The 23860-nt window shown below is 38.2% G+C and overlaps 1 protein-coding gene across 2 annotated transcripts; it reads left to right on the top strand.

Moving 5' to 3' along the window:
* The first annotated feature begins 899 nt into the window (after positions 1-899).
* On the top strand, positions 900-22270 carry LOC100716074 (cytochrome P450 4V2). Of its 2 annotated transcripts, none has more exons than XM_023564820.2 (11): positions 900-1398; positions 5163-5275; positions 6684-6769; positions 7560-7750; positions 8125-8194; positions 9458-9584; positions 11387-11572; positions 15823-15925; positions 17807-17941; positions 18036-18215; positions 19854-22270. In XM_023564820.2, exons 1-11 carry the CDS (start codon positions 1188-1190, stop codon positions 20024-20026), a joined length of 1575 nt encoding a protein of 524 aa, XP_023420588.2. In that variant the 5' UTR covers positions 900-1187; the 3' UTR covers positions 20027-22270. The 2 variants fall into 2 exon arrangements, with proteins under 2 accessions (XP_023420588.2, XP_063090708.1); XM_063234638.1 differs by having other exon boundaries at positions 1261-1398; positions 5177-5275.
* Positions 22271-23860: the final 1590 nt, after the last annotated feature.

Here is a 23860-nt window from a genome sequence, read left to right as displayed (position 1 = left end):
AGTATCGGAGTACAAAAGACATGAGCACTTCTGTTAGGAGGGGAAAAACCAGCAGTCAGGGAGCATAGCCCTGGGCAGAACTAGAGCATTGTTCTCACAGTCCTTCGCCTTTTGCAAGCCCAGTGGTTTTAATTCGGTTCCTCTTCCCACCTCCGGATCCTGCGAGGCTGGAAGCCACAGGTGCTCTACCACTGAGCTACCTGGCTGTTTACCCCGCCCTGCGAGGTTACGCAGGCCGACCTCGAACTTGAAGTTCTGCCTTAGCCTCCTAAGTAGGAGCCTGAGGATTCAGGCACATTTCACTACACCAGGCTCTGCCTCCATGGCGAGTGTACTCCATTGCTGCTGTTTCCTGATCATCTTCTCCTTTCCCTGCATCACTATCCGCCTCCACCCCAAACCCTCGCCCTTAACCTGCTTACCCTCAGGCCTTCTCCTAGGCTTGGCTTCCCTTAGCCTGGAGGCTGTTTTGGAAAGTGCCTGTTTCACAGGTTCATGCAGCTCTCCAGGGTCTCAGCCCACACAACCTGATAGGCGGTTTCCCGAAGGTCATGTCCCTAAAACTCCTCTGAATCAAAGTCAGATTGCTGCTATAAGTCACCCTGATGCAGAAGTCAGGGGCCGAGGAGTAGAACCCCGCTTGCAGGTTGCTCAAGGAAGACTGAGCTTAGAACTCTGAAAGCTGAGTTTCAGTACAGGGATCTCTTTAATCTGATTTTAAAAAAACTACTCACTAAACCAAAATCCTTCCAAACTCAGCAGTATGATCCCCTAATCCCAAACTCAGTGAACCCCGACTGGCCCCAGGGCGCCCCAAGTGGTACGAGGTGAGTTCCGGTCTCCATCCCCGAGCTGCCCTGCGTACACCCTGGCTTCTCTGCATCCCACCCTAAGCGCCTTCCAGAGCGTCCAAGCCACCTTGCAGCGCCCAGAAACCGCTGGGTTGTGGCTTTGCGCGTGCACCACTGTGTGGCTCACAGAGCAAGCGCGGGCTCCTCCAGCCCCCAGGCTGGAAACCGGGTCCCGGCCGCCGCAGCGCCCCCAGCCGGGTGCCTTTGCCCTCGGGCCACAGAAGGAAGCGGGCAGCGGCCCCGCCTTCCGGCCCGGGAGCTCCGCCCCGGCCCGAGGCCGACCTCGCCTCGCCGGGTCTCCACCGCAGTCCCCGCCGGGCGGCCGCCGCAGAGAGGATGGAGCTCTGGCTGGAGCCGGTGGCGCAAAAGCTGTTCCTCTGGGGCGCGGCGAGCGCCGTCTCCCTGGCCGGCGCCACCCTGCTCCTCAGCGTCCTGCAGATGTTAGCCAGCTACGCGCGGAAGTGGCAGCAGATGAAGCCCATCCCCGAGGTGGCCCGCGCCTACCCCTTGGTGGGACACGCGCTGCAGATGAAGCCCAGCTCCGCCGGTAAGGGGCGGGAGGCCTGGCGCTCCGGGCGCCGATCCCCGGCAGGCAGGCTCCCTCCTGAGCCACGCTGGGGTGCGCAGTGCGCCCCCTCCCCAGTCCCCACCCCTCGGGTTCCACGGCCCGAACTCCAGGACCGGAGGCGCTGGCCGCAGGGAGCGCCTGCCTCCGCTAGAGTGGATTCCGGAATCCGCCGGGTTTTCCTGTTGACCCCTCTCCAAATTGCTCCACGCCCCACTCATCCGGTACCTAACTTCTGCATAGGGCCGAATGCAGCTTTTACCCGCATCTAGTCCTGTTTTTCCTTTCTTTTGCTTCAAGAGAGGTGCACATCTCAAACCCTGTCTTTTCTGCAGTTTGGTTTGTAAGACAAACTTGCTCAGAATATGACAAACGCTCCCAAATTTAGTGCTGTACCCCTGTCATATGCCTGACTCTGGGATCATATGACTTAACCACTACATACTTTTTGTTCCTTCTTGACTTTCGTATGTTAACATCTTTAAGGAGGTTTCAAAATAAAAGTTGATAAACTACGTTGGATTGGCCTTAAGGCAAATTTACATGGCAAGTTTTCAAAAGCATTGTTTATTGAAGAGTGAATTTTTAAAAATTGAAGTAATCTGTTGAAAAAAAAAAAAGAGATACACTTACGTTTTGTGCATGGAAAAATATCGTTTTAAGTTAGAAAGCTCTGCTAAGTTCCTGGCGTTTGAGTCTCCTATTAGGGACAGTGAGCTACATGGCTGTCTCTCACTTCTGTGGGTGTGTAAATCGGGATACCCAGGGCCAAACATTTATCCAAAATAGCATTTTACAATGGACTCTTGAGAAAAGTAAAATAGACACTGACCAAAACCCGGTTCCTTTTTCAGATTTATGATGAGTAACTTTTGTATGCTGAGCATTACTTGCAAAGCTTGAAGGATTATTTCATTGTCTCTATTTCCTCAAATAAAAATAACACTGTCAACTTCACAAAAGTAAGATAAGCCTGCATGAGAAAGTACTGCCAAAACTATTATCTGATAGAAGAAACCCTAGTAAATGTCTTCAACCAAATATCAATGACTAATGGTACAAATAACCTGAAAACACATTTAGATATATGAAAATCACATTGATAAAAATCATCTTGGTTAGTACAAAAGCAGAGCTAACCTCCCTTCAACTCTAATGCTTTATGATATTAATAATTGTATAGAAATATAGATTCTTCCTTTGTCAATCATAATCTCAAAAGACACAGCCCAAATTCCATAATCCCAAGTATTGAAATTCTGAACGATCAAAATCCCTAAAGTCTAAAATTTCCAAAATCACAGCTGTGAAATATTCAAATCACAAATACTGGAATCCTGAAAGCCAAACAACGACAACAACAAAAAACTCACTACAAAAAAGAGAGAATGAAAGCCAAATTCTGGGGATGAGATGACTGTTTCTGGTTATACCAAGAGTACTTGCATCATGTTAACCAGATTGAATACCTAGACACACAGAACGTCATCATTTTGTGTATGTCTGTTTCAGAGGAGACTTCTGTGTGACTCTCAATGGATCAAGTAGGGAGGATCAACACTCAGTGTGGGCACAGACTGTACAGTCTATGGTGGCTCAGAAGGAACAAATATAGAAGGCAAATAGGTCTCTGAGAGCTGGGACACAATTTATTTCTGCTACCTTGACTATGCAAACTCCTAGCTCATCAGACTTCAGGACTTAGGCGTGTGTTGGCCTCTGCCATCTCATTTACTACGCTATGGATTTTGTCTTTGCATCATTTCTAATACAGTGTAATTGTATAATGACTCAGAAAATTCTAATACATTTTATGTATTATTTTACATATTTTAACTAGTAAAAGCTCATTATCACAGTGTTAGCTTTGTGTGGAAGCCCTGTACGTGTGTATAAAAACACTGAAACACAATGTGAACGAAGAGATGCCTTTTTTTTAACACCTGCATCTGAGAAGCTAAGATTTTTGAGATCTCAGTCTTTTGTACAGTTCTCTATGTTGTGATGATTCATCATTGTGGTTTTTGATCTTTTCACAAAATTTAGGTTGTCTGCTATGGCATTTCTCATGCCAGCAGCTATAAAGCTGGATGTACACAGTTGCCAGCTGTACAGATAGGTTATCATATATTTTGCTCTTTGACCTATTTTTTATAAGTTTAGTTTATCTGCATATTGCTGTCAACTGTAGCTATATGGATGTTATTAATATAACTGTTTTCATTATTGCAAAAACATATATTGTATTTATTTTATTGTGAAAAATGGCTTATGTTCTGTCATGTTTTTGTTTCTCAAATCCCCTTTTAAAAATGTACACAAATGTTTGCTAAAGAATTTTTAAAATTATTTTTCCAGAATTCTACTTTAAGGATTTTAACTTTACAGTTCTTTAGACTTCAGGGGTTTAAGACTGAATATTTCGATCTTTAAGGATTTCGATACTTTGGCCCATAGAGTTCATAATAGTGTCTTTTTGGATTATGACCTTATCCTAGATACTCTTTCCCAACTTTATTCCGAGAAAGTGACACACTTAAGAAATATCATCATATATTGAGAAGGGATTCCAAGAATTAAACTTTCCAATAAAGAGACCAGTTTTAAAAGAAACCACGGGCTATTTAAAGTAGTTCTGTGTGGAATGACTTTATGAGTGAGAGGAATGACAATATTTTGCCTGTTTCAGAGTGACCTTTTATTCTATCAACAAATACTGGATTTTGGTGGTATGGCACTTTTGCTCGGTTTCTAATTCTGTAACCAAGTAAAGAATTTGAGACGTAATTTAAAAGTCTCTAAATCAAAGGAGTTTTTAAAAAAAATTCTTCATTATTTTATTTGTAAAAGGAACTGTATTACAGAGCTAAATTTTTAAGGATTAAACCCAAGGAAAGCTTCTAGACTACTGCCTGGAACTTGGCTAAAATAAATCCTTTAATTACCAATCAAGCATTTACTGAAGCCCTGATTTACACCCAACATTGAGCTCAGCAAAGTTGGGGATGTGAGACTCCCCTAAGATAACATCAGTGTTCTAAGTTCCGTTGTTGCTATATAAGAGGCTATTCCTTCCATTCTGGGGCTGAAGCCTGAATTTTGGCTCATTAATCTCACCTGTGGCATTGCACGTGGCTTCTGATTGCTTTTAAACCCTGACGTGGTGCATCTCCAGTGCATTGTGTGAACGCCTGCTTCCCTTCACTGTCCCCTAGCTGTGCCCAGCTGTGTCCAGCTGTGTCCAAGGACCTGACAGCTCAAACCACAGACTCAGACCTCACTTCGTTAGACAGAAAAAGACAGGCAGTACATTAACATGAAGCCACATGTTTTGACACTGGTGATTTGACCCAGTCCTTTTCACAGCAATTTTATTCATGAGACATTTCAAATTTGTGTGTAACAGTTCGAGAGTCTGGGTACAAAGCCATTTACTAGCTCCATAATGATGGGCAATGTCTTAGAAGTGTACATTTGCCATAGGGAAACCTAATAGTTCTATAATAACTAATGTCATAATGTTATACTTATTTGTGACAGAAACATTATTTTGGAATAGTTTTAAATCTATATGTAAGTTGCAAAAATAGTGCAGAGTTCACATTTGCCCCCCTTGAGCCTCCTTTAATGATAACATTCTACATAATTAGTACTGTACATTCATTAAACGAGGCAATGAACATTTGTTAATACTATTAACAAGGTTCATTTCTTGATGGAATTTAAAATGAAATAATTTTTCCTAGAATTTTTTCAACAGCTAATTAAATACACAGAAGAATTCCGACACATGCCACTGCTGAAACTCTGGATTGGACCAGTGCCGATGGTGGCCCTTTATCATGCAGAAAATGTGGAGGTAAATGTGTGGGAAATAAGATCGCTGTTTTACTTGTATTTGATAGTGTGGGAATACATGTAACAAATGTGCCTTTGAATTTCACTTAACTCTGTACAAAGATTATTTCATTAAATGTTTTATGTTATGTAAAATTCATTTAGTCCTTCATAGATGTAGTGAGAATCCTGGAGAGACAAGGTACATTTGCAAACTCTCAATATATTTGTTCTCCAGTTTGGAAAGTCTCTAGAGGGATATGCCTTTTAGAACCATAAGTAGATTATTGTACAAGGTTAGCACTTGTTATCTACCTGACACAGTGGTAAGATTCCAAAATGTGACTAACTACATATGGGGCTTCCCTCACAGTGCTCAGGGGCTCATATGACAGCAGTGATTTTGTTATTCTACATTTAAAGGGGATGCTCATGTGATGTCGACAGAGTAGACATTATTAATTCCTGCTGTTGAAATTACTCTTCAGAAAATTTATAGACCTTGTATTCAATATTGTGCCACTGGAGGAACTATCTGGTGATATGAGAAAAGGATTTGGATTTGGGTCAGGGAGTAAAAATGCAATAGAGTGTCTCTTCATGGAAAAAATTAAAAACAGGATTCCCTGAGGGATTCTGGCAAGTACTGGCATAAGTCTCCCTTGGTTGTTGTGATAGACATGTGGGAGTTGTCCTTGTGCCCTGTGCCAGAGTCCTAGTTCAGGAAGATAATGAGGGGAACTAAGTAGAGGATTTGGGCTACTGTAGACCTCTTGAAGTCGGTTTGGTACCTGTGGATAGAGATCTGTCCAGAATGGAGAAAGCTGGGGGAGCATTCTGTGCACCACCTTAGATACTCAGTGTTTTCACTGTTAGCTGTCTGCGAGAGACACTCAGACATGCTGCTGTAGCATCTTTATCCTGAGCTTCCTACCTGCTCTCAGAGCATAAACAGCTAAATGTCTCAAAATCAGCCTTCTCCAAGAGAATCTCATGATTTCCATCGTGGTCCTCCTCCAAACTCCTCTCCCTCTTCTCTTCTTCCCATCCTCACTTAATGTCTCTACTTGGCTCCTGATTCATGGCAAGAATTAGGGAAGTATCTTTTCCTCAACTCTACTTAATTTTGAAACTGAACGACAAGTTCAAAACTCGGATTGGATTTCTCTGAGGCACAAGAATGAAAATGAACTTCAGAGAAAATAAAGGGTTTTTTGTTTTGTTTTTTGTCTTTTTATCACTCCCGGGGATCGAACTCAGGACTGCCTGCTTGCAAGGCAGGCGCTTATGCCGCTGAGCTAAATCCCCAGCCCCGAAAATAAAGGTTTTGAAACATAAAATATAGCTGTATACTAACCAAGTTTTTCAATAATTGAAGTTGTTTTGATGTTTGTATATGTATCTTTCTTTTTTCTCCCTCTCTACCTAAGGTAATTTTAACTAGTTCGAAGCAAATTGACAAATCCTTTATGTACAAGTTCATAGAGCCGTGGCTTGGCTTAGGACTACTTACAAGGTAGGTCAGTGTAAATTTGTAAAGATGTCTCATAATTACTTGTGTGTGTAAATTGTTGTTTTAGGAACTGACAGAAGATAGTTTTTCTGCAGCATGATTGGTCTCAAGAAGGAGGAAAAAGGATAGAAGGAGAGGTCTAGCTAACTGTGGGTCTTTGACAGACAGAGGTTCAAAGTATCTGGTCATCTCTAATCATGATACTCAATATGACCACCTATAGTGCTCCGAGAAGAATTAAGAGATCTTGATGTTCAAGTGCAGTAAAGCAAAAGATTATCTGGAGCAGGGAAAGTTTGCAAAGCCAATGAAAATAGACAGCAGCCTCGGAGAACACTGAACACAGTGACTTCAAACCTGACCTGGAATCCAGTGATAGGACTGCGTCTTCTAAGACAGGGCCTGGCACGAGAAAAAAACTTGTAAGAGCTTTGGAGAATTCAAATACAGAAAAAAGGGAAGTAGAGTCATGGAACATGTGAACATTTGAGAACTGAAGTATCAGTGAGGAAGAAAGACAGTGTTAGAAACTCAGAACTTATAAGTGGAGAGAAATTCTTAAATTTTTCTCCTTTATGGATGTTCTTTTAACTATCAGTATTGCGAAACAGTGTATGAAAATATCTATATTTTGTAACTACTTGTGAATATTTTGTATGTTTGCTGTTCCAACCAAAGCATCTGAGTATGTGCAGGTGAGGCTGCTTTAGAGTTTTGCTGGGTTAGGTATATTTGTGCTTTATTTATTTTGCATGAGAGTTTTCTTATTTGTAACCATGTATTGTATTTCTAGTACTGGAATCAAATGGCGCTCCCGGAGAAAAATGTTAACACCCACTTTCCATTTTACAATTCTGGAGGATTTCTTAGATATCATGAATGAACAAGCAAATATATTGGCTAATAAACTTGAAAAACATGTTAACCAAGAGGCATTTAACTGCTTTTTTTATATCACTCTTTGTGTCTTGGATATAATCTGTGGTAAGCCTGATTGATTTGTATCTAAAGTCATGGCATAAAGATAAAATAGCCCAAATAGAGAATAACATTCCATCGGGAAGGGAAATGAGGAAATGGGAAAGAACATGGGGTTCTTCAAGCTGGTGCAACTGGTAGGTTGGCCACTGAGAAACAGCAGCCACTCACAGGGCAACAGGGAGAGCCAAGGAGCTGGGAAGGTCCAAAGGAGGGAAGAAGAGGAGCAAAGAGTGGGCGAAGCAACAGTACAAAAGCAAACAAAGGAAAAATCTGCTAAAATACAGCAGAAAGGGGCAGAATTTTGCCTTTTGCCTCTGTAAAATAAGCAAAAGATATGTGCGTGAGTTAAATGGTTGCTTCTCCCCCGTGTCTTATAGAAACAGCTATGGGGAAGCGTATTGGTGCTCAGAGCAATAAAGATTCCAAGTACGTCCGTGCAGTTTATAGGTAAATAAGAGTTCTTTTGGTTATTCTTTAAAGTGTTGAGTTGGGCTTTAAAAATTACTGGTGATTATTTGTGTCTATGTTGTGACTTTGTATTATTTCAAAAGGAACTCAAAGATCTTTGAGTTAAAGATTAACTCAAAATTAATCTCATAATTTCAGCGTGCATTTGAGTAATAGAAATGGTTATGTAAATTATGGTATATGCAGATTATGTAGAAATTTAAAATTGTTACTTTTTAATATACGGAGATTATATTATGTTGTAAATTATGATAGTGACATTATGAAACCCATGAAAAATATAAACGATTCTTGTAATACAACAACCACTATATATAAGAAATTATTTGTAGGGGAAAAAACCAGAAGAAAAAATACTTAATCATTGTTTTGTGTATGAATTTGTCTTTTTTATTGCATTTTTGTATTCATTGGTATTTACTTTCCTTTCCCATACTTTCTGCACATTCTTTTGCAACTGAAACAATCAGTTTTATTTAAAGTTAATTGTAATTTTTTGGCTACTAAGAAGCGGAGCCAGGATTTGATTTGATTTATCTTATCTTAAGGTCTACGGTTCATTTCACTTCATTTTAATAAATGTTGATTGGCCATCTATAATATGTCAGTCCCACACAGTGCTGATTTTATAGTAGCATAGGAGACAAGCATTGGGTTATCAAATGTAAACTTAAGAATTATAATACGTTCTTAGGAAGAAAAACTTATACTAAAGAAAAAAACAAGGGTAGGTTCTACAGGGGAAAGATCTCTGAAAAACTGGCATCTAATCCCATCCTAATCATGTAGAGGATTTTCTGTTCCATCACTGGGACTGAGAGGGAGTTTTTTGGACAGCCATGAGCGCACTTTTGTAGAAAACACCAGTAGCTTTGGCATCACTCAGAAGAGTGATCAGATGAATGAGTGGATCTTCAAAAGAAGCAGATTTCATGTCAGCCTTTGGTACAAAGGACTGGGGCAGCCTCGGGAAGTTGAGAACTCACTGTAGATGAAGAAGCATAGGGACCAAGTATCATCTATAAGGATGTTTTGTAGTGGATTTTTCATTCTTCTGAAGAGTCCATTTTCTAAAAGCTTCCTTGATTGCGTAATAGTCCAGTCCTTTGATTAGCACTAAGCCTGAAAGACTAATTAGCCTCATTCACATGCATAACCTTCATTATGCCTACACACCAGTTAGGTGCTCAAGGAATATGCTCTTCAGTGGTAAAATGTGATGTGTTTTTATGCTATTTACAGGATGAGTGATAAGATTTTTCGAAGAATGAAGATGCCCTGGCTTTGGCCTGACCTTTGGTATCTTATGTTTAAAGAAGGACGAGAGCACAAAAGGGACCTAGAGATCCTACACACTTTTACCAAAAACGTAAGCCATTTTTCTCATTACAGTAGGATACATAACAAAAATTCGCCGTTATAACCATTTGAAGTGTATAATTCATTGGCATTGAATAGATTCAGAGTTGCATAACCATCATCACTATTTCCATAAATTTGTAAGCCTGTGACTTTTTAAACTTTGTCTATGACTATAGTGCCCATTAAATGCCAAATGCGGTACTCGAATGGTAATAAATTACATATGTATGATCCCTCCCTCCGTAATAGATTAGGCCAGTAGTGGAGGTTATCCATTAGCAAATTATAACAAAATATGGTGTTGGCTGTGAACACTTCATTGACAAACAGTGCCTGTGCAAAAGAATAAGAAAACAGATCTGTGTCTAAGAATTTACTGGGCAATATTTGGAGATGGTAGTAGTTTTCAAAAGCAAAAGGCATTTAAAGCAGTACATATCTTAATTTAGAAGGAAAATGTTTTATTCTTTTATTTCTAAGTGAAAAATAAACAGAAGATAAAGATTTTGGTTTGGATATAATACATCAATCTTTGTATCAAAATGTGTTTATGAAAAAAGCATGAGTTGGTTGAAAATACGCATATTACAACTTAGATATATTGAAAGTAGACCTATCTGAGTTATTCTTTCTTTACTATAAACTGGTTCAATTACATTGGAATTGCTGCCTCATGTCAAGAAATAGTAACAAAACAACAAACAGGTTGCATATTACAATTACATTTTCTCTTACATTTCAAACATTAGTATTAATATCAATATGAACAAATTCCAGACTAAATTCAGTGTCATTCATTTTACACATATTGAAAATTGCATACTGAGACTTTTACAGAATGAGCTTCCCATAGATGTTTTCCCCTTCTTTTCCTCTTCTTCCTCTTTCTCCTTTTCCTCCTCCTCCTCCTTTTTCTTTTTCTTCTTACCTTCAGTAAGCTTAGAGTCTGCTCATTCAAGCTACTTATCAGAAAATTTTGTCAGTTGCCTGATAAGAAAAAGAAAATTGAAATGTATCATTAAATGTATAGACTTTAACTTGCATTCATTCAGCAAATATTTAATGAGCATTTGTTAAATTCCAGTGGATGCTCTAGAATTTGGAAATATATCAATATATCAATTGCTCAAAACAAATTTGCTGCCATGTGGAGGGTAGCATTTGAGTTGAGGAAAATGATAATGAATAGCAGGTGTAATATGTCAGGGGGGAAGTGACATCGGGAAAACCAAGTGCTGGGAAAATAGTGCTAGAGATTAGGGTACCAGTCATTAGGCAAAGTCTCGTATTGTGACAGTGAGCAGAGACCCGAGAGAAGCCATGCAGGCACTGAGGCAAGAGCCTTCCAGGTATATCAAATAGTAAGCACAAGGAGTATATCGATGAGTTAACTTGGTGGTTTTTTCTCTAACATAACACACAGTAATTAAGAGTGATCTATAATTAGTTTCCTATGTAATGGCTGTGTCCTCTCCACCACTTAAAATCTTTTCTCGTTAACTCACTCAAATCTCTAGGGTATAATTTAGTAGAGCAGGACTCTATTCCATACCAGGAAGATTACAAAAATAGAACTTGAAAATTTTGCACTTGTCTGATGTTAAGTTTGTTTTTATAGTTTCATCAAATAATGTCTTAAGTGTTAACAGGAGGCTTTAATGTATTTTCACAAGAGCCTAAATTGTCATTGAAATGGAAAGAGCAGAAAAAGTAAGTTCAAGAAGCCAGCATATTTTTATGAAAAAATGTATCTCTAAGGCTTTAACAACATCTGAGCAACCTCATATGACTGTCACTTAAATCATACAGGTCATTGCCGAAAAGGTCAATGAAATGAAGGCAAAGGAAGAAAATAAAAGTGCCAGCTCGGCTCCCGGCATCTCCAAAAGAAAAGGCAAGGCTTTTCTGGATTTGCTTTTAAGTGTGACTGATGAACAAGGCAACAAACTAAGTCATGAAGATATTCGAGAAGAAGTTGACACCTTCATGTTTGAGGTATTTGATATTTTCGGGTGATTTCTAGGTACCATTAACAAATACCTTGCCCCTGAGGATAGCTCCATGATAGAGCACTTCCCTAACATGGGAGAAGCCCTTTCATCTCCAGCACTGCAAAAACAAAAAACAAACAAGTTCCTGTTCTTTTTAGAATCTTTTGCATAATTAAAAAAAAATTAGCCAGTAGTGCAGTATAACTGAAGAAGACATTGTATTACCATCAGAAATTACAAAATTCAAGAACCTGAGGAAATACTGGATCAACTTCCCTCTTCGGAACAACATTTTGACTTCTGGTGGCTGCAGCAGTATATATAGTTTTTCTCAAGAAAATCGAAGCTTAGTCAGACTTTCTCTAACCAGAAGAAAAGCCAGAAGTTGCTCTCAGTTCTCTATATTGCTTCATGCTTTCTTTTAAGATCTTCAGCCCATTAACTTCTTTACTTTCTCCTTCTAGAGTTCTAACAGACGAACACTTAGCTTCTGCTGTGAGCTGCATTAGCTATAAAGGATAGTAAGAATCTTCTACTAAGCCAGGCACAGTACTGAAAACTTGTAATCCCAGCACTCTGGGAGCCTGAGGCACGGGGATCACAAGTTCAAGGCTAACCTGAGCAACTGAGTAATTTAATGAGACTTTGTCTCAAAGTAAATAAAATAAAATAAAAATTAAGGGCGGGGATGTTTCTCATTTTGAAATCTATCCTCAGTACTGTAATTAAAAATATAAAACATCTCCAATGTAGAATCCAACCAGTTTGTGATTCTGAAGGAATTTCTGACCTTTTTTTAAAGTGCTTTTTACAAATACAATTTTAAATATTAAATATTACAAAGAATAAATCCTGCTATATGTGGATTGCAAAATAAAGAAATGATAATTAGAAGCCATATGTAGTAATATCCTTTAAGAGGAAGAAAGTAACACCCATCCATGTTTCAAGTGATTCATGCCATCTGGTTATAATACAAGTGCTCATGCATTCTTTTAAAATTGTATTTAATTTTTTGATAAATAATAACTGCATGATGCATGTACACTGTGAAATGATTAAATGAGATTAACATATCCATCATCTACACATATTTATGATTTATTTGTGTTGAGAACATTTCAATTTCACCCTTTTAGCAATTTTGAGCTATATAATACACTGCTATCAGTGGTAATCACCACATTGTACAGTAGATTGCTAGGATTTATTCCTCTTGTCTAAATTTTGGTGTCCTTTGGCCAGTATCACTCCCTTTCCATCTGCCTGCCCACAGCCAGCCTCTGGTAACCACTAACTTCTTCTGTTAGTTCAACTTTTGTAGCTTCCATTTATAAGTGAGATCACATGGTATTTTTCTTTCTGTTCTGGCTTATTTCAATTTGGCTAATGTCCTCTAGATTTATATATGTTATTGAAAATGAAAATTTCTTCTTTTTTAAAAAGAAAGTTGAGTAGTGTTTCATTGTATGTACATCCTACTATTAAATTTAGTCATTTGTTGATGGCTATTTTGGTTGTACAGTCTAAGAGTTCATTGAAATTTCTATCAAAATTCTAATAAAATTTTTCAGAGAAATAAAAAATTCTTACAGGCTAACACAATCTTGAACAAAAAGAACAAAACTGGAGGCATATCAGCTGACTTCAAAACATACTACAAAGCTATAGCAATCAAAATAGCATGGTAGTGTCATGAAAATAGATGTATAGACTAATGGAACAGAATAAAAAACATAGAAACAAATCTATGCATTTATAACCAACTTACTTTCAATTAAAGTGTCAAAAATGCATGACAGAGAGTCTTCAGTAAGTAGTTTTGGGAAAACGAAATATCTACATGCTCTTAAATAAAAATGAACCTTTTTCTTTCCCCTTATACAAGAATTAACTAAAGCAGACTAAACAGACTAAATTTGAAACTGTAAACATGCTAGAAGAAAAGGTAGAACACTTCTTGAGATTAGTCTGAGCAGTAATTTCTTGGCTATGACCCCAAAGAATAATGAAAAAGCACAAACAAATGAAACTGTGTCATCTATTCTAATTGAATAGGATTCTGAATTGTGAGCTAAAATAAACTTCTCCTTTAAGCTGCAGGTGTCAGGTATTTTGTTGCAGTGACAAAGAAGTGCCTAAGACACTTTACAGTCATTCCTGATCTCAATCACAGTTTCTCTATGTTAAAGAGAGAGATAGGTTGAATCAGTGGTTTAAACTTACTAGTTAGGAGGGAACAGTTTAGTGAAAAGAAATCTTGAAACAGAAAATGGATGTCTAAACAAGCTGAAAAGTAGAACAGGTTCTGAGATCAAATCCCCAGCCTGACACATACGACAAGCATGGCCTCAGTCACCACATATAACTTTTCTGAGTCTGAGTATTCTTTTCCTCTTTTGTCTTTCACAGTTCTGGGGATTGAATCCCTGAGCTATATCCCCAACCCTGTAATCTTGCTTTAAAAGTAAGGCCTCAGTCATAGTGATTAGATGTTTTTCAAAGAGCACTAAGAATGAAAGATTCTTCTCAGTGGTACATAGGAAGCTTGCAGCATGTATTGAATATTATCATTTGGCCTTGCCCATGTTCACACACACACACACATACATACACACACTCACATTAACACACACATACAAATGCACATGCATGTGTGCACATTCTTCTCACCTGTAATCTCTCATTGCCATAAGACAGCTAGGCTAATGATCTTCTATCTCTAACATTCTTTGACATTCTAATTCTCTTCTTCTTTCACTAAGAGGCATATGATATGTAGCTAATATCACAGCCTGCTCTATAAGCTGGGTGCAGGCTAAGTTCAGGTCTTCTGTGTTCTAGGCCCCAGCCTTAGGTATTAAGCTGTTGGCTCTCCCCAAGTCACCAGTGTGCTCCAGTTAACTTTGCTTTGTTTTGCTTCATTCACCTTTTGTGGACAGCAGACAAAATAGAATACTGTAGGAAATTCCATGCCTTCAGTCCTATACATGTGGGTCAAATTTCCACTCACAAGTTCAAGAAAAACCAAATGGTTCAGCAGAAGTCTTTCCATACATCACTTAGTAGAGAACTGAGTGAAATGGCTTGAATCACATCTAGAGTAGAGTTTATAAAAGAACTTAGGCAAGAAAATGCAGTGAAGTGCCAAAATCTGAGACTCGTAGACTAATTTTTAAAATTTTCAAAACAAACTGAAACAATTCAAAAGCTACTCTGTGCAACAAAGATTTGGGAGATGTTTGCCCAGAGATTGAAATGTTACAGTGAGCATTTATACTGCATAGGAAAGTGGAAAAGTAAGATCATCTATGAAGGAGATTATATTTTTCTATTTGTGTTACAAATCTTATTCCTAGAGACATACCACAATTACTGATTTTCCTACACATTTTTTCCTGAATCTTACTGCTTTAGCATATAGAAAGCATCCAATGAGTGAAGATATGAGATAAGAAGCGAACCCTAAAATATTGACTAGCTAGAGGATGAGGCTGTCTAGGTGTGGCCGTGAGACTCAGGGAGCTTTCCTTCCTGCAGGACGCCCCATGGTTGTAGTGGGCGATAACACGGACTTGGTTTTATCGTCATTTTGGAAATCTCTTTCTATGTGTACCTTCTACAAAGCTGTCCGGTCCTGGAGAATGTGTTTGACTTTTTTTTGCCACAGTTTTATTCTAAAAAATATGAATAATATTAATGAATATATACTAGAGTTTTGTGAAGGTTCATTGAATTAACTTCTGGAAAGTACTTAATATTTTGCCTGAAACTCAGCAAGCATTAACTAGGCAGCTTCTTGAAATGGAGAATATTGCTCAGAATTGCACACATGTGTGCTCTGGGTGTTCAGCATCGTCACATAAATTTTCCCTCAAATACAGATCTGGAAGTTGACTCAGGAGAACCAGACATTTGTGTCTCTTAGAAAGATGTAGCTCTCCAGGATCTCCCAGACTGCACCTTCGTTAGCACAGCCCAGCAGCTTCCTGCAAAATATGCAACATGGTGAGACATTGAAAGGTCATCGCTAAGGACAGGCCTCTGCTTTTAAGAGACTGTAGTATTTGTCACAGAGGTGAAGTTCTAAATAGAAAGAGTTTATGTTCTGCAGTTAGGCTACAACTGTCAAGTGTACAGAAAATGCAAAGGAATATATACTTACTCCTGATCTTCTTAGTATAATGCTGTTTTTTAAAGCTGTTTTTTTTAGTTTTGCTTTTTTTTTTTTTTTTTTTTTTTTTACAATTCTAGGGCCATGATACAACTGCAGCAGCTATAAACTGGTCCTTATACCTGTTGGGTTCTTATCCAGAAGTCCAGAAAAAAGTAGACAATGAACTGGATGAAGTGTTTGGTATGTTTGACTCCTTCACTCATGAGATTGTAGACCCTGCATGCACCTAAGCAACATTCCTGCTCCTTAAGCATGTGCAGGAGGACCTGTTCTAAGGACAGTGTCCAAGGCAGGAATGCCCCTGCAGAGTCACTTCCAGGACCTTTCTCCTCTGTGAGGCTCTATCTGTTCCTTTACAAGCTTTGTCAAGCCCCTGATATGTGACTGCCGTGGGCTAGCTGCTGCGCCTGCACAGATCCATAGGACTGACCTCAAGGATCCAACTACTGATGGGTGAAACTGGCACACATTCATAAAGCTCCTCTTCAAGGGCTGTGTCCTTGAGTGACGTAAAGAGGGGAACACAGAGGAGCAGGCAGAGCTGATAGGATAAAGAAAAGCAATTTCATATGGGAACTACATCTGACCAAAATGACAGAAGTGGGGGGTAAACGATGTATTAGTTTCCTATGGCAACTGTAACAAATTCCACAAACTAGAAGGCTTAACAGAAACATGTTCTCTCATTTTTTGAGCATTGAAATCCAAAAATCAGTATTACTAAGCCTAAATCAACAGGGTTGCACTCCTACTGGAAAAAAAAATCACCCTTGTTTCTTAAACTTTTGGCAGCTGCTAATGTACCTTGATTTATGGGTGCATTATTCAAACCTCTGCTCATGAGTGCATGGCATCTTCCACCTTGCCTTCTCGTGTGTGCGTGTGTGTGTGTGTGTGTGTGTGTGTGTGTGTGTGTGTATTTTAAGGATCCCTGATGGCATTCAGTATTATTTCCACATTTTAAGAGCCTTAATTTAATCACTTCTCTAAAGTCCTTTTTTTCTGAGTAAGATAGCCTTCAATGGTTCCAGGAATCAAGACTTCATATTCTAGGGGCTCATTATCAGTGCATCATCATATTTTACCCTTTTTAAAAATCATGTGTCAACTGGTTCCACATAGGCAGAAGATGAAAAGGAAAAAAGTTGGCTTAGCTTACTAAAATGTGGTGTCTTATTTAGATCCATAGAGAAAAGTGGGAAAGGAAAATAAAGGAAAACAGTGCTTGAGAAAAAGCATTCTAGAAAGAGAGGAGGCAGCAGAACAATGACACCGAAGTAGGAAGCTTTCTGGTTTGCAGAGCAGTAATGAACAGTAAGAAACACTGGAGTTCAGGACCCTTGGCTCAATGCAGTGTTCAGAGATATTTGGAAAGACAGGTTTGCATCCAGACCCTGTGAAGACTGGGATTTTATAAGTAAGACTTTTAGAGAGTAAAGATATCTAAATTCAAGCTTCATTTCTGTAGTCATTTTATTTTTTCTCATTTCAACTTTACTTTCTCTCAGGGTACTTCAGGGTACAAATTTGGTTTTCTAAAAGCTCACAAGTTCTTTTGAAGTGGGTCACATTTTTTTGTGTGTGTATTCTACAATTTTTGTCTCATTGCCAGTGTCATGAATGATTTTAATCTCCCATAATTAGTAACACTTAATTGAGGTAAATGTCACATAATGTGAAATTAATCATTTTAAAATGCAAAATTTAGTGGCATTTAGAACATTCACAATGTGTTTGTCATCTCTAGTGCTAAAATATTCTCACCCCTAAAGAAACTCTGCATCATTAAATATTCCTGATTCTCCATCTACCCAGACCCTGGTGACCACCAATTTGCTTTCTATGTTTACAAATAGTCATATAATATGTGATTTTTGTATTTGATTTATTTAATTAGCATTTTGTCTCATTTTATTTTGATTATCCATAATATTAGAAGTTCTACTATACCTGTGGGGATTCAGTGTTTCATGCTTTGAGTCATATATTGTTCTTTAATGCATTCACCCCTCCCAAGCCCAGAGTCCTTTCACTGTCATTTCATACACTTTCTTTAATCAGGGAAGTCTGATCATCCCGTGACTTTGGAAGACCTAAAGAAACTTAAGTATCTGGACTGTGTCATTAAGGAGACCCTTCGCATTTTTCCTCCTGTACCTTTATTTGCCCGACGTCTTAATGAAGATTGTGAAGTGGGTATGTGTTCCATAGTTAGGATAATTGGAAGAGTGGATATTATCACTAGTGTGAGCCTTGTTCTGTGAATGACATGATGCTTACTTCTTGCCAGCGGGTTACAAAGTTGTGAAGGACACAGAAGCCGTCATCATTCCCTATGCATTGCACAGAGATCCAAGGTACTTCCCAAATCCTGAGGAATTCCAGCCAGAGCGGTTCTTTCCTGAGAATGCAAAGGGACGCCATCCATATGCATATGTGCCCTTCTCTGCTGGACCTAGAAACTGTATAGGTTTGTATCCACTGGAATTGGTTTCATCTCTCTAGCCTATATGTTAGGCGCTTCCTCACAAGAATCTCTTTAAGATGTGATATGACATTATCTGCGCACAAGTGTCTTGAAGATACTGGACTCTTTCTCCTTCCACTTTAGAATTTTAAAATATTACTGTCAGAAAGTACAGTTGTTTCCTAGGGCTGCCCTTCTGGAGTATCCCAGATGGGTCGGCTTAAACAATAGATTTTTTTTTTACAGTTTTGAAGGCTAAAGTTCCACAAGGTTTTGAGGCTTTGTTCATTGGCTCCCACATGGCTGCCTTCTCTCTGTGTCTTCTCTTGGTCTTGGTGTGTGCCTGTGTTCTCATATCTCTGCAGCATTTGTATTAGGTCCTACCTCATGACCTGGTTTAAAATTAATTAAGGTTAACATTTCTTATTCATTATCACTTTCCTCTTTTTTTTTAGTTACTGAGTATTGAATGTAGAGAATACTAAGCTTTATCCTCAGCCCTTTTATTTATTTAGTTATTAGGGTCTTGCTAAGTTGCCCAAGGTCTCCTTGAGTTTGTGCTTTTCCTGTCTCAGTCTCTAGAGCAGCAGAGTAGTAAGGATTACAGGCACGCGCCACCATTTCTGGCCATTCATTAGCTTTTTAAAGATCCTATCTCTAGTATAATCAAACTGTAAAATACCAGGGATAGGAACACACACATCCAAGTTTTGGATGCGGACACAGTTCATTGTACAACATGACATACTCAGTCTCATGATAGAGTTTGTAAAAGTTGTAGGTTTGGGAGTAAGGTAAAATATAACTTATTATGATAAGAATATGTGACTTGCCATGCTTAATCTAATTTATGTGTGTGGTTTTAACAATTACATTTTTTGTAGAACCAAAACAAAGTATACTTGCCATTCGGCTAGTTGAAGTACTTAAGCAAGATGAATGCACATAAACACTTGGCTTTAGTATCTCTAGCACCTTGTATTCATATGAATGTAGACATTAGTAAAATATGGCCAGACTGAAAAGAGTATATCTGAAGCACATTTGATGACACTATTGTAAATTAAAGAGTCAAAAGAAGCACAATATAAAGTATTGATTCTCAACCCTGAATGAACCCAGGATTCATCTGAGGCACAAATGTTCCTAGTGTCTTCCAGGAAATGGTTCTAGAATTTCCCACAAATACCAAACTCTGCAAATGTTCAAGTGTATTTGCTGTAGTACTTCTGAATAACCTACACACATCCTTCTATATAAGTTTGTACATGATATACAATACCTAAAACAATGAAAGTGTGCAAATAATTAATAGCAGTTATATGACATTGTTTTTGGAATAGTGAAAACAATTTGTACATGTTATTGTAGATGATAATTTTATAAAGATTTTCTTTCTAATGTTGGAACCTGTGGATACTGAGGACTAACTGTCCTGCTAAAATAGAGTTTGTGGTCACTGATTCAGATACACTGGGTTGGAACAGAAAATAATGCTCGAAAATCTTCATCTTCTGCAGGTGATTATGGTTCTCTGAAGGCCTATGTGAAAGCATATAGTAGCTTGTACCTATAATAGGACCTTTCTCACATTTGAGTTGTATCTGTAATTAAAGTGATAGTATTTATATTTATTTGAAGGTCAAAAGTTTGCTGTGATGGAAGAAAAGACCATTCTTTCCTGTATCTTGAGACGGTTCTGGGTAGAATCCAACCAAAAAAGTGAAGAACTTGGCCTCTCAGGAGAGTTGATTCTTCGACCACATAATGGCATTTGGATCACATTGAAGAGGAGAAATGTGGACAAATCGTAACTGTGTACTCCAGCTGTGCCTTTATTACACAACACCAAAAAAAATCCTTGCAGAAGAGAAATGTGAAATTTGAGATTTGTAGATCATGAGTCAATATTATTAATCCCAGGCCTAATTTTTTGTTGCTCCACTGATCTTGGGGTCCAGTCTATCAGAGTTTTGTACTTTTGTTAACATCATAGATGCTACATGATCTTGGCCTCAAAGATACAGTTAGCTGAATCAGTACTGAAATAAGCATATAACAAATTTCTCAACAGAGGAATCTGCAGGTTACTTCAACTTCATTTGATATACTCAAAAATATAATTTAATTGAAGCTTCAGAATATTTTAAAGTTATTCTGGTTGACTCAGAAATATATACAAGGGGTGATCAAAATATACACTGGATGTTTAGATAAAAATATCACTCCTGAGCACATTGCCATCAGTGTCCCCTCAAAAGACTCTCTGTGGCTTCAGACACATTGTTACCACTTTCTGAAGCAGTTCTTCTAGATGTCTTTTTTCTTGTTTATTGAGACTTGATTAAAAGAATAATACTGTGAAAGCTGCTGCTATCCAGTGGAAAAGCAGGCTCAGCACAACAGTACCGTGTGTCCTTGGCCACCTTCCTTGCCAGGTCTGGTGCTGTGCGACTTCTGGATCAGCCCCAACATTAAAATGACCGTGGAAGCAAACATTTTGAATTTATTTACTATGGAGAGCACTAGTACGATGCCACTAATGACACTAACAAAGGAGAACTTCCAGAACTGCTTCATAAAGTGGTGACAATGATGGAATATGTGTGTTCGAAACAAGGGGAGGAGTGTTTGAGGGGAATTAGTGGCAACGTGTCTTTTTCTGTAACAAATATTTTTAGAGTTTAAAAAATTTGGTATATTTTTGATCACAACTCATATAACATAACTTGAAAATGGTGACTAGTTAAGCACATTGCCTTAAGGGGTTTATGTTTTTAAAGTTATATCAGTGGCTCAGTTTGAGAATGATAATTACTATGCACTTTTCAGATTTTATTATGTACAGCAGATCATTTACAAGTTAACTGAAATTCTGTGGCCTTTTGACTGCACTTACTGTCTTCCATGGAATCATACATACCTTTATATGTCATATGTCATGTATTCTTTCACAGTAACCCTGAGGGTTGATTAATAGTGTTCAGAGCTGGAATGACCTCAGGACTTATCTGCTTGTGTTCTCTTATATTAGAGTGAGGGAATGAAATCAACTAGAAGGTAAATTTCTATCAAAGTCATGCTATTAGTTCAGATTAGGCTGGAAATAGGAGTCTATAATCTAAATGTCTGTATGCCTCTTTAGAACTTGTATGACAAGAAGTAGTCTTAGAACTCAAGATTTTTGCTTTTGGTTTAGTTGTATTTCTTTTGGAATTCTTTCACTTTTAAGTGAACAAAGAAGCCACTCATCTATAGTTAGTACCTCAGTAATATCTCAGCTTAATGTTGGGATTCCACCCAATTCCAGCCTGTGGAACATACCTGATCAAACAGATAACTGGTATGCATTGTGTATCAAATTTTAATTTGATACACAAAGTATGTCTCACTGACTTTTTTTTTTTTTTAAAGTTGCTTTTTCCAATTTTCCCAAGGCTCTAGCAGGTAGAAAAAAATAATCAGGAGAATAAAATATGTGATATTCAATGGATAGCAAAGGAAGAGGTGACAAAACCAGAGCCATGTGACAAGCAGTTCCCCTGAGGCACTGATGGTACCAGCAGCAGGAGCGCCCACTAACTGTCCAAGAGCTCTCGTACATACTGGTCCCTAGTTGAAAAGAAAATACCAAGGAAGTGGATGATACACTTGGAAAAGATTCCCATCAAATGATCAACCTTCTGGAAAGTGGACATATGTGGTAAATCTAGATGAATTTTGGGTAATAAAAGTTTTGTTCATGGACGTTGATATGATCTCTCAGTTCAGGTACTTATGTTTAACCCTGGATTTTTAAATCTTCAGTGAATCTACATTAGACATTAAATTAAATATTCCGTAAAACATTGTTTACTGTTATTTTTGGCCTAAATTATTCATTTAACCCAAGAATAATCTGTTACTTCTACTTTAATTCCTTTAAACTGTATCAAACTTGGAACTGAAAAATTATGTCATGCTCTGTATCATCAAATATCTGTCTGCATCATCATCACCTGCCTTACTTCTGCTTGAAAGAGCCTTCTAAAGAAAAATAAATTATATTTTAGACTTGAGTACTATTTTTTCTAATAATTTATGTCTGTTTGATATATAATTTTAAAAGGTAAATCAGTGGAAGCTCATAATAATAAAGGAAATAATACTTTTGAATTGAAGTCATCAGTGACACGTAGACTTTCTGATAATACGTTCTTTGTATGTCATAGGCTATGAATTTCCCTGACTAAGGAATAAAGAAGTACAATACCAGAGCATTTGGTTCACCTGACAGCAGAAGATGAAATCACATAGAACCACCTGGGAATCAGCAAAAGCCACTATCATGGTTGGAACCCATGAATTTAGAGTCTGGAAACCTCTGCAGGTATTAGGAACTATTGTGCTGGTGTGCTACCCACTGTCACGGACAACTAGCAAGTGTCCATTTCTTTCACCTGTGTCACAGTTAAGAATACTAATTTATTGCGGTGAATTTCCACATCAGAAAAACAGAATGAACACAAGTAAACAACCTGATGCTATACCCTACACATCTAGAAAAAGAAAAGCAACTCAAGCCTAAGCCAAAAGAAGGGAGGAAATTATAAAGAACAGAGCAGAAACCAATGCAATAGAGACTTAAAAAAAACAATACAATGAATCAAAAACCTGGTGTCTTAGTTACTCTATGCTCCTCGCTGAGACAAAAATACCTGAAGCCCAAAGTTGGGAAAGGAAAGATTTATTTCTTACAGTTTTTGGAGGTTTCAGTCCACACTCAGTTGGCTCCAAGACAGGCAGGCATGGCTGGGCTGCAGTTCATGGCAGCCGCCCACAGCAAACTCGAACCAGCAAAGAGAAAAACACACCTTCTTCCTGCCATTACATCACATCCTGGCTCCACCCCTATGTGGGTGGAGCACTGACACAATCAACCCAAGCACTAGACAATGAACAAATAACAAATGCACAATTCAAACTCATGAGGGCTGGGGGACACAGACATAAACCATGACACCTGATTCTTTGAAAGAATAAATAAAATTGATAAGCCCTTAGCCAACCTTATTTTAAAAAGGAAAGAAAAACTCAAATTCATGCAATAAGGGATGAAAAGGCTGAAATCAATGCAGATCTTGTGGAAATACAGAAGATAACACCTATTTTGAAAACCTCTATGCTTATTGGCTTGATAACAGAAGAAATGGGCAGGTTTCTAGAAGCAAATGAACTGCCAAAGCTGATCAAGAAGGTAAACTGCTGAATAACACAATTTCAATTCATGAAATTGAAAATGTAATTAAAACCTTACAAACAAAGAAAAGCCCAGGCCCAGATGGATTCACTGTGGAATTCTATAAGAAATTCAAAGAAGACTTAATGTGGAAGCTCCTCAAATTCTACACTGAAATTGAAAGGGAAGCAATTCTCCCTAACTCATTCCTGGAAGCAAGTATTACTCTAATACCAGAACCTGAACCAGAGAAAGACCCAAACGAAAAAGAGAACTACAGGCCAATCTCTCTAATAAACATAGATGCAAAAATTCTCAATAAAATATTGGTAAGCAATACAGCAAGTCATCAAGAAGAGTATACATCACTACCATTGGGGTTTATCCCAAGAATGCAGAGGTGGTTCGATATATACAAATCAATAAATGT

The sequence above is a fragment of the Cavia porcellus genome, unplaced genomic scaffold, assembly GCF_034190915.1.
Source record: "Cavia porcellus strain 051 isolate PalLab524CR breed Dunkin Hartley unplaced genomic scaffold, mCavPor4.1 scaffold_24, whole genome shotgun sequence".
NCBI lineage: Eukaryota > Metazoa > Chordata > Mammalia > Rodentia > Caviidae > Cavia > Cavia porcellus.
Note: the sequence above shows the minus strand (reverse complement) of the source record. Positions and strands in the feature narration are given on the sequence as shown.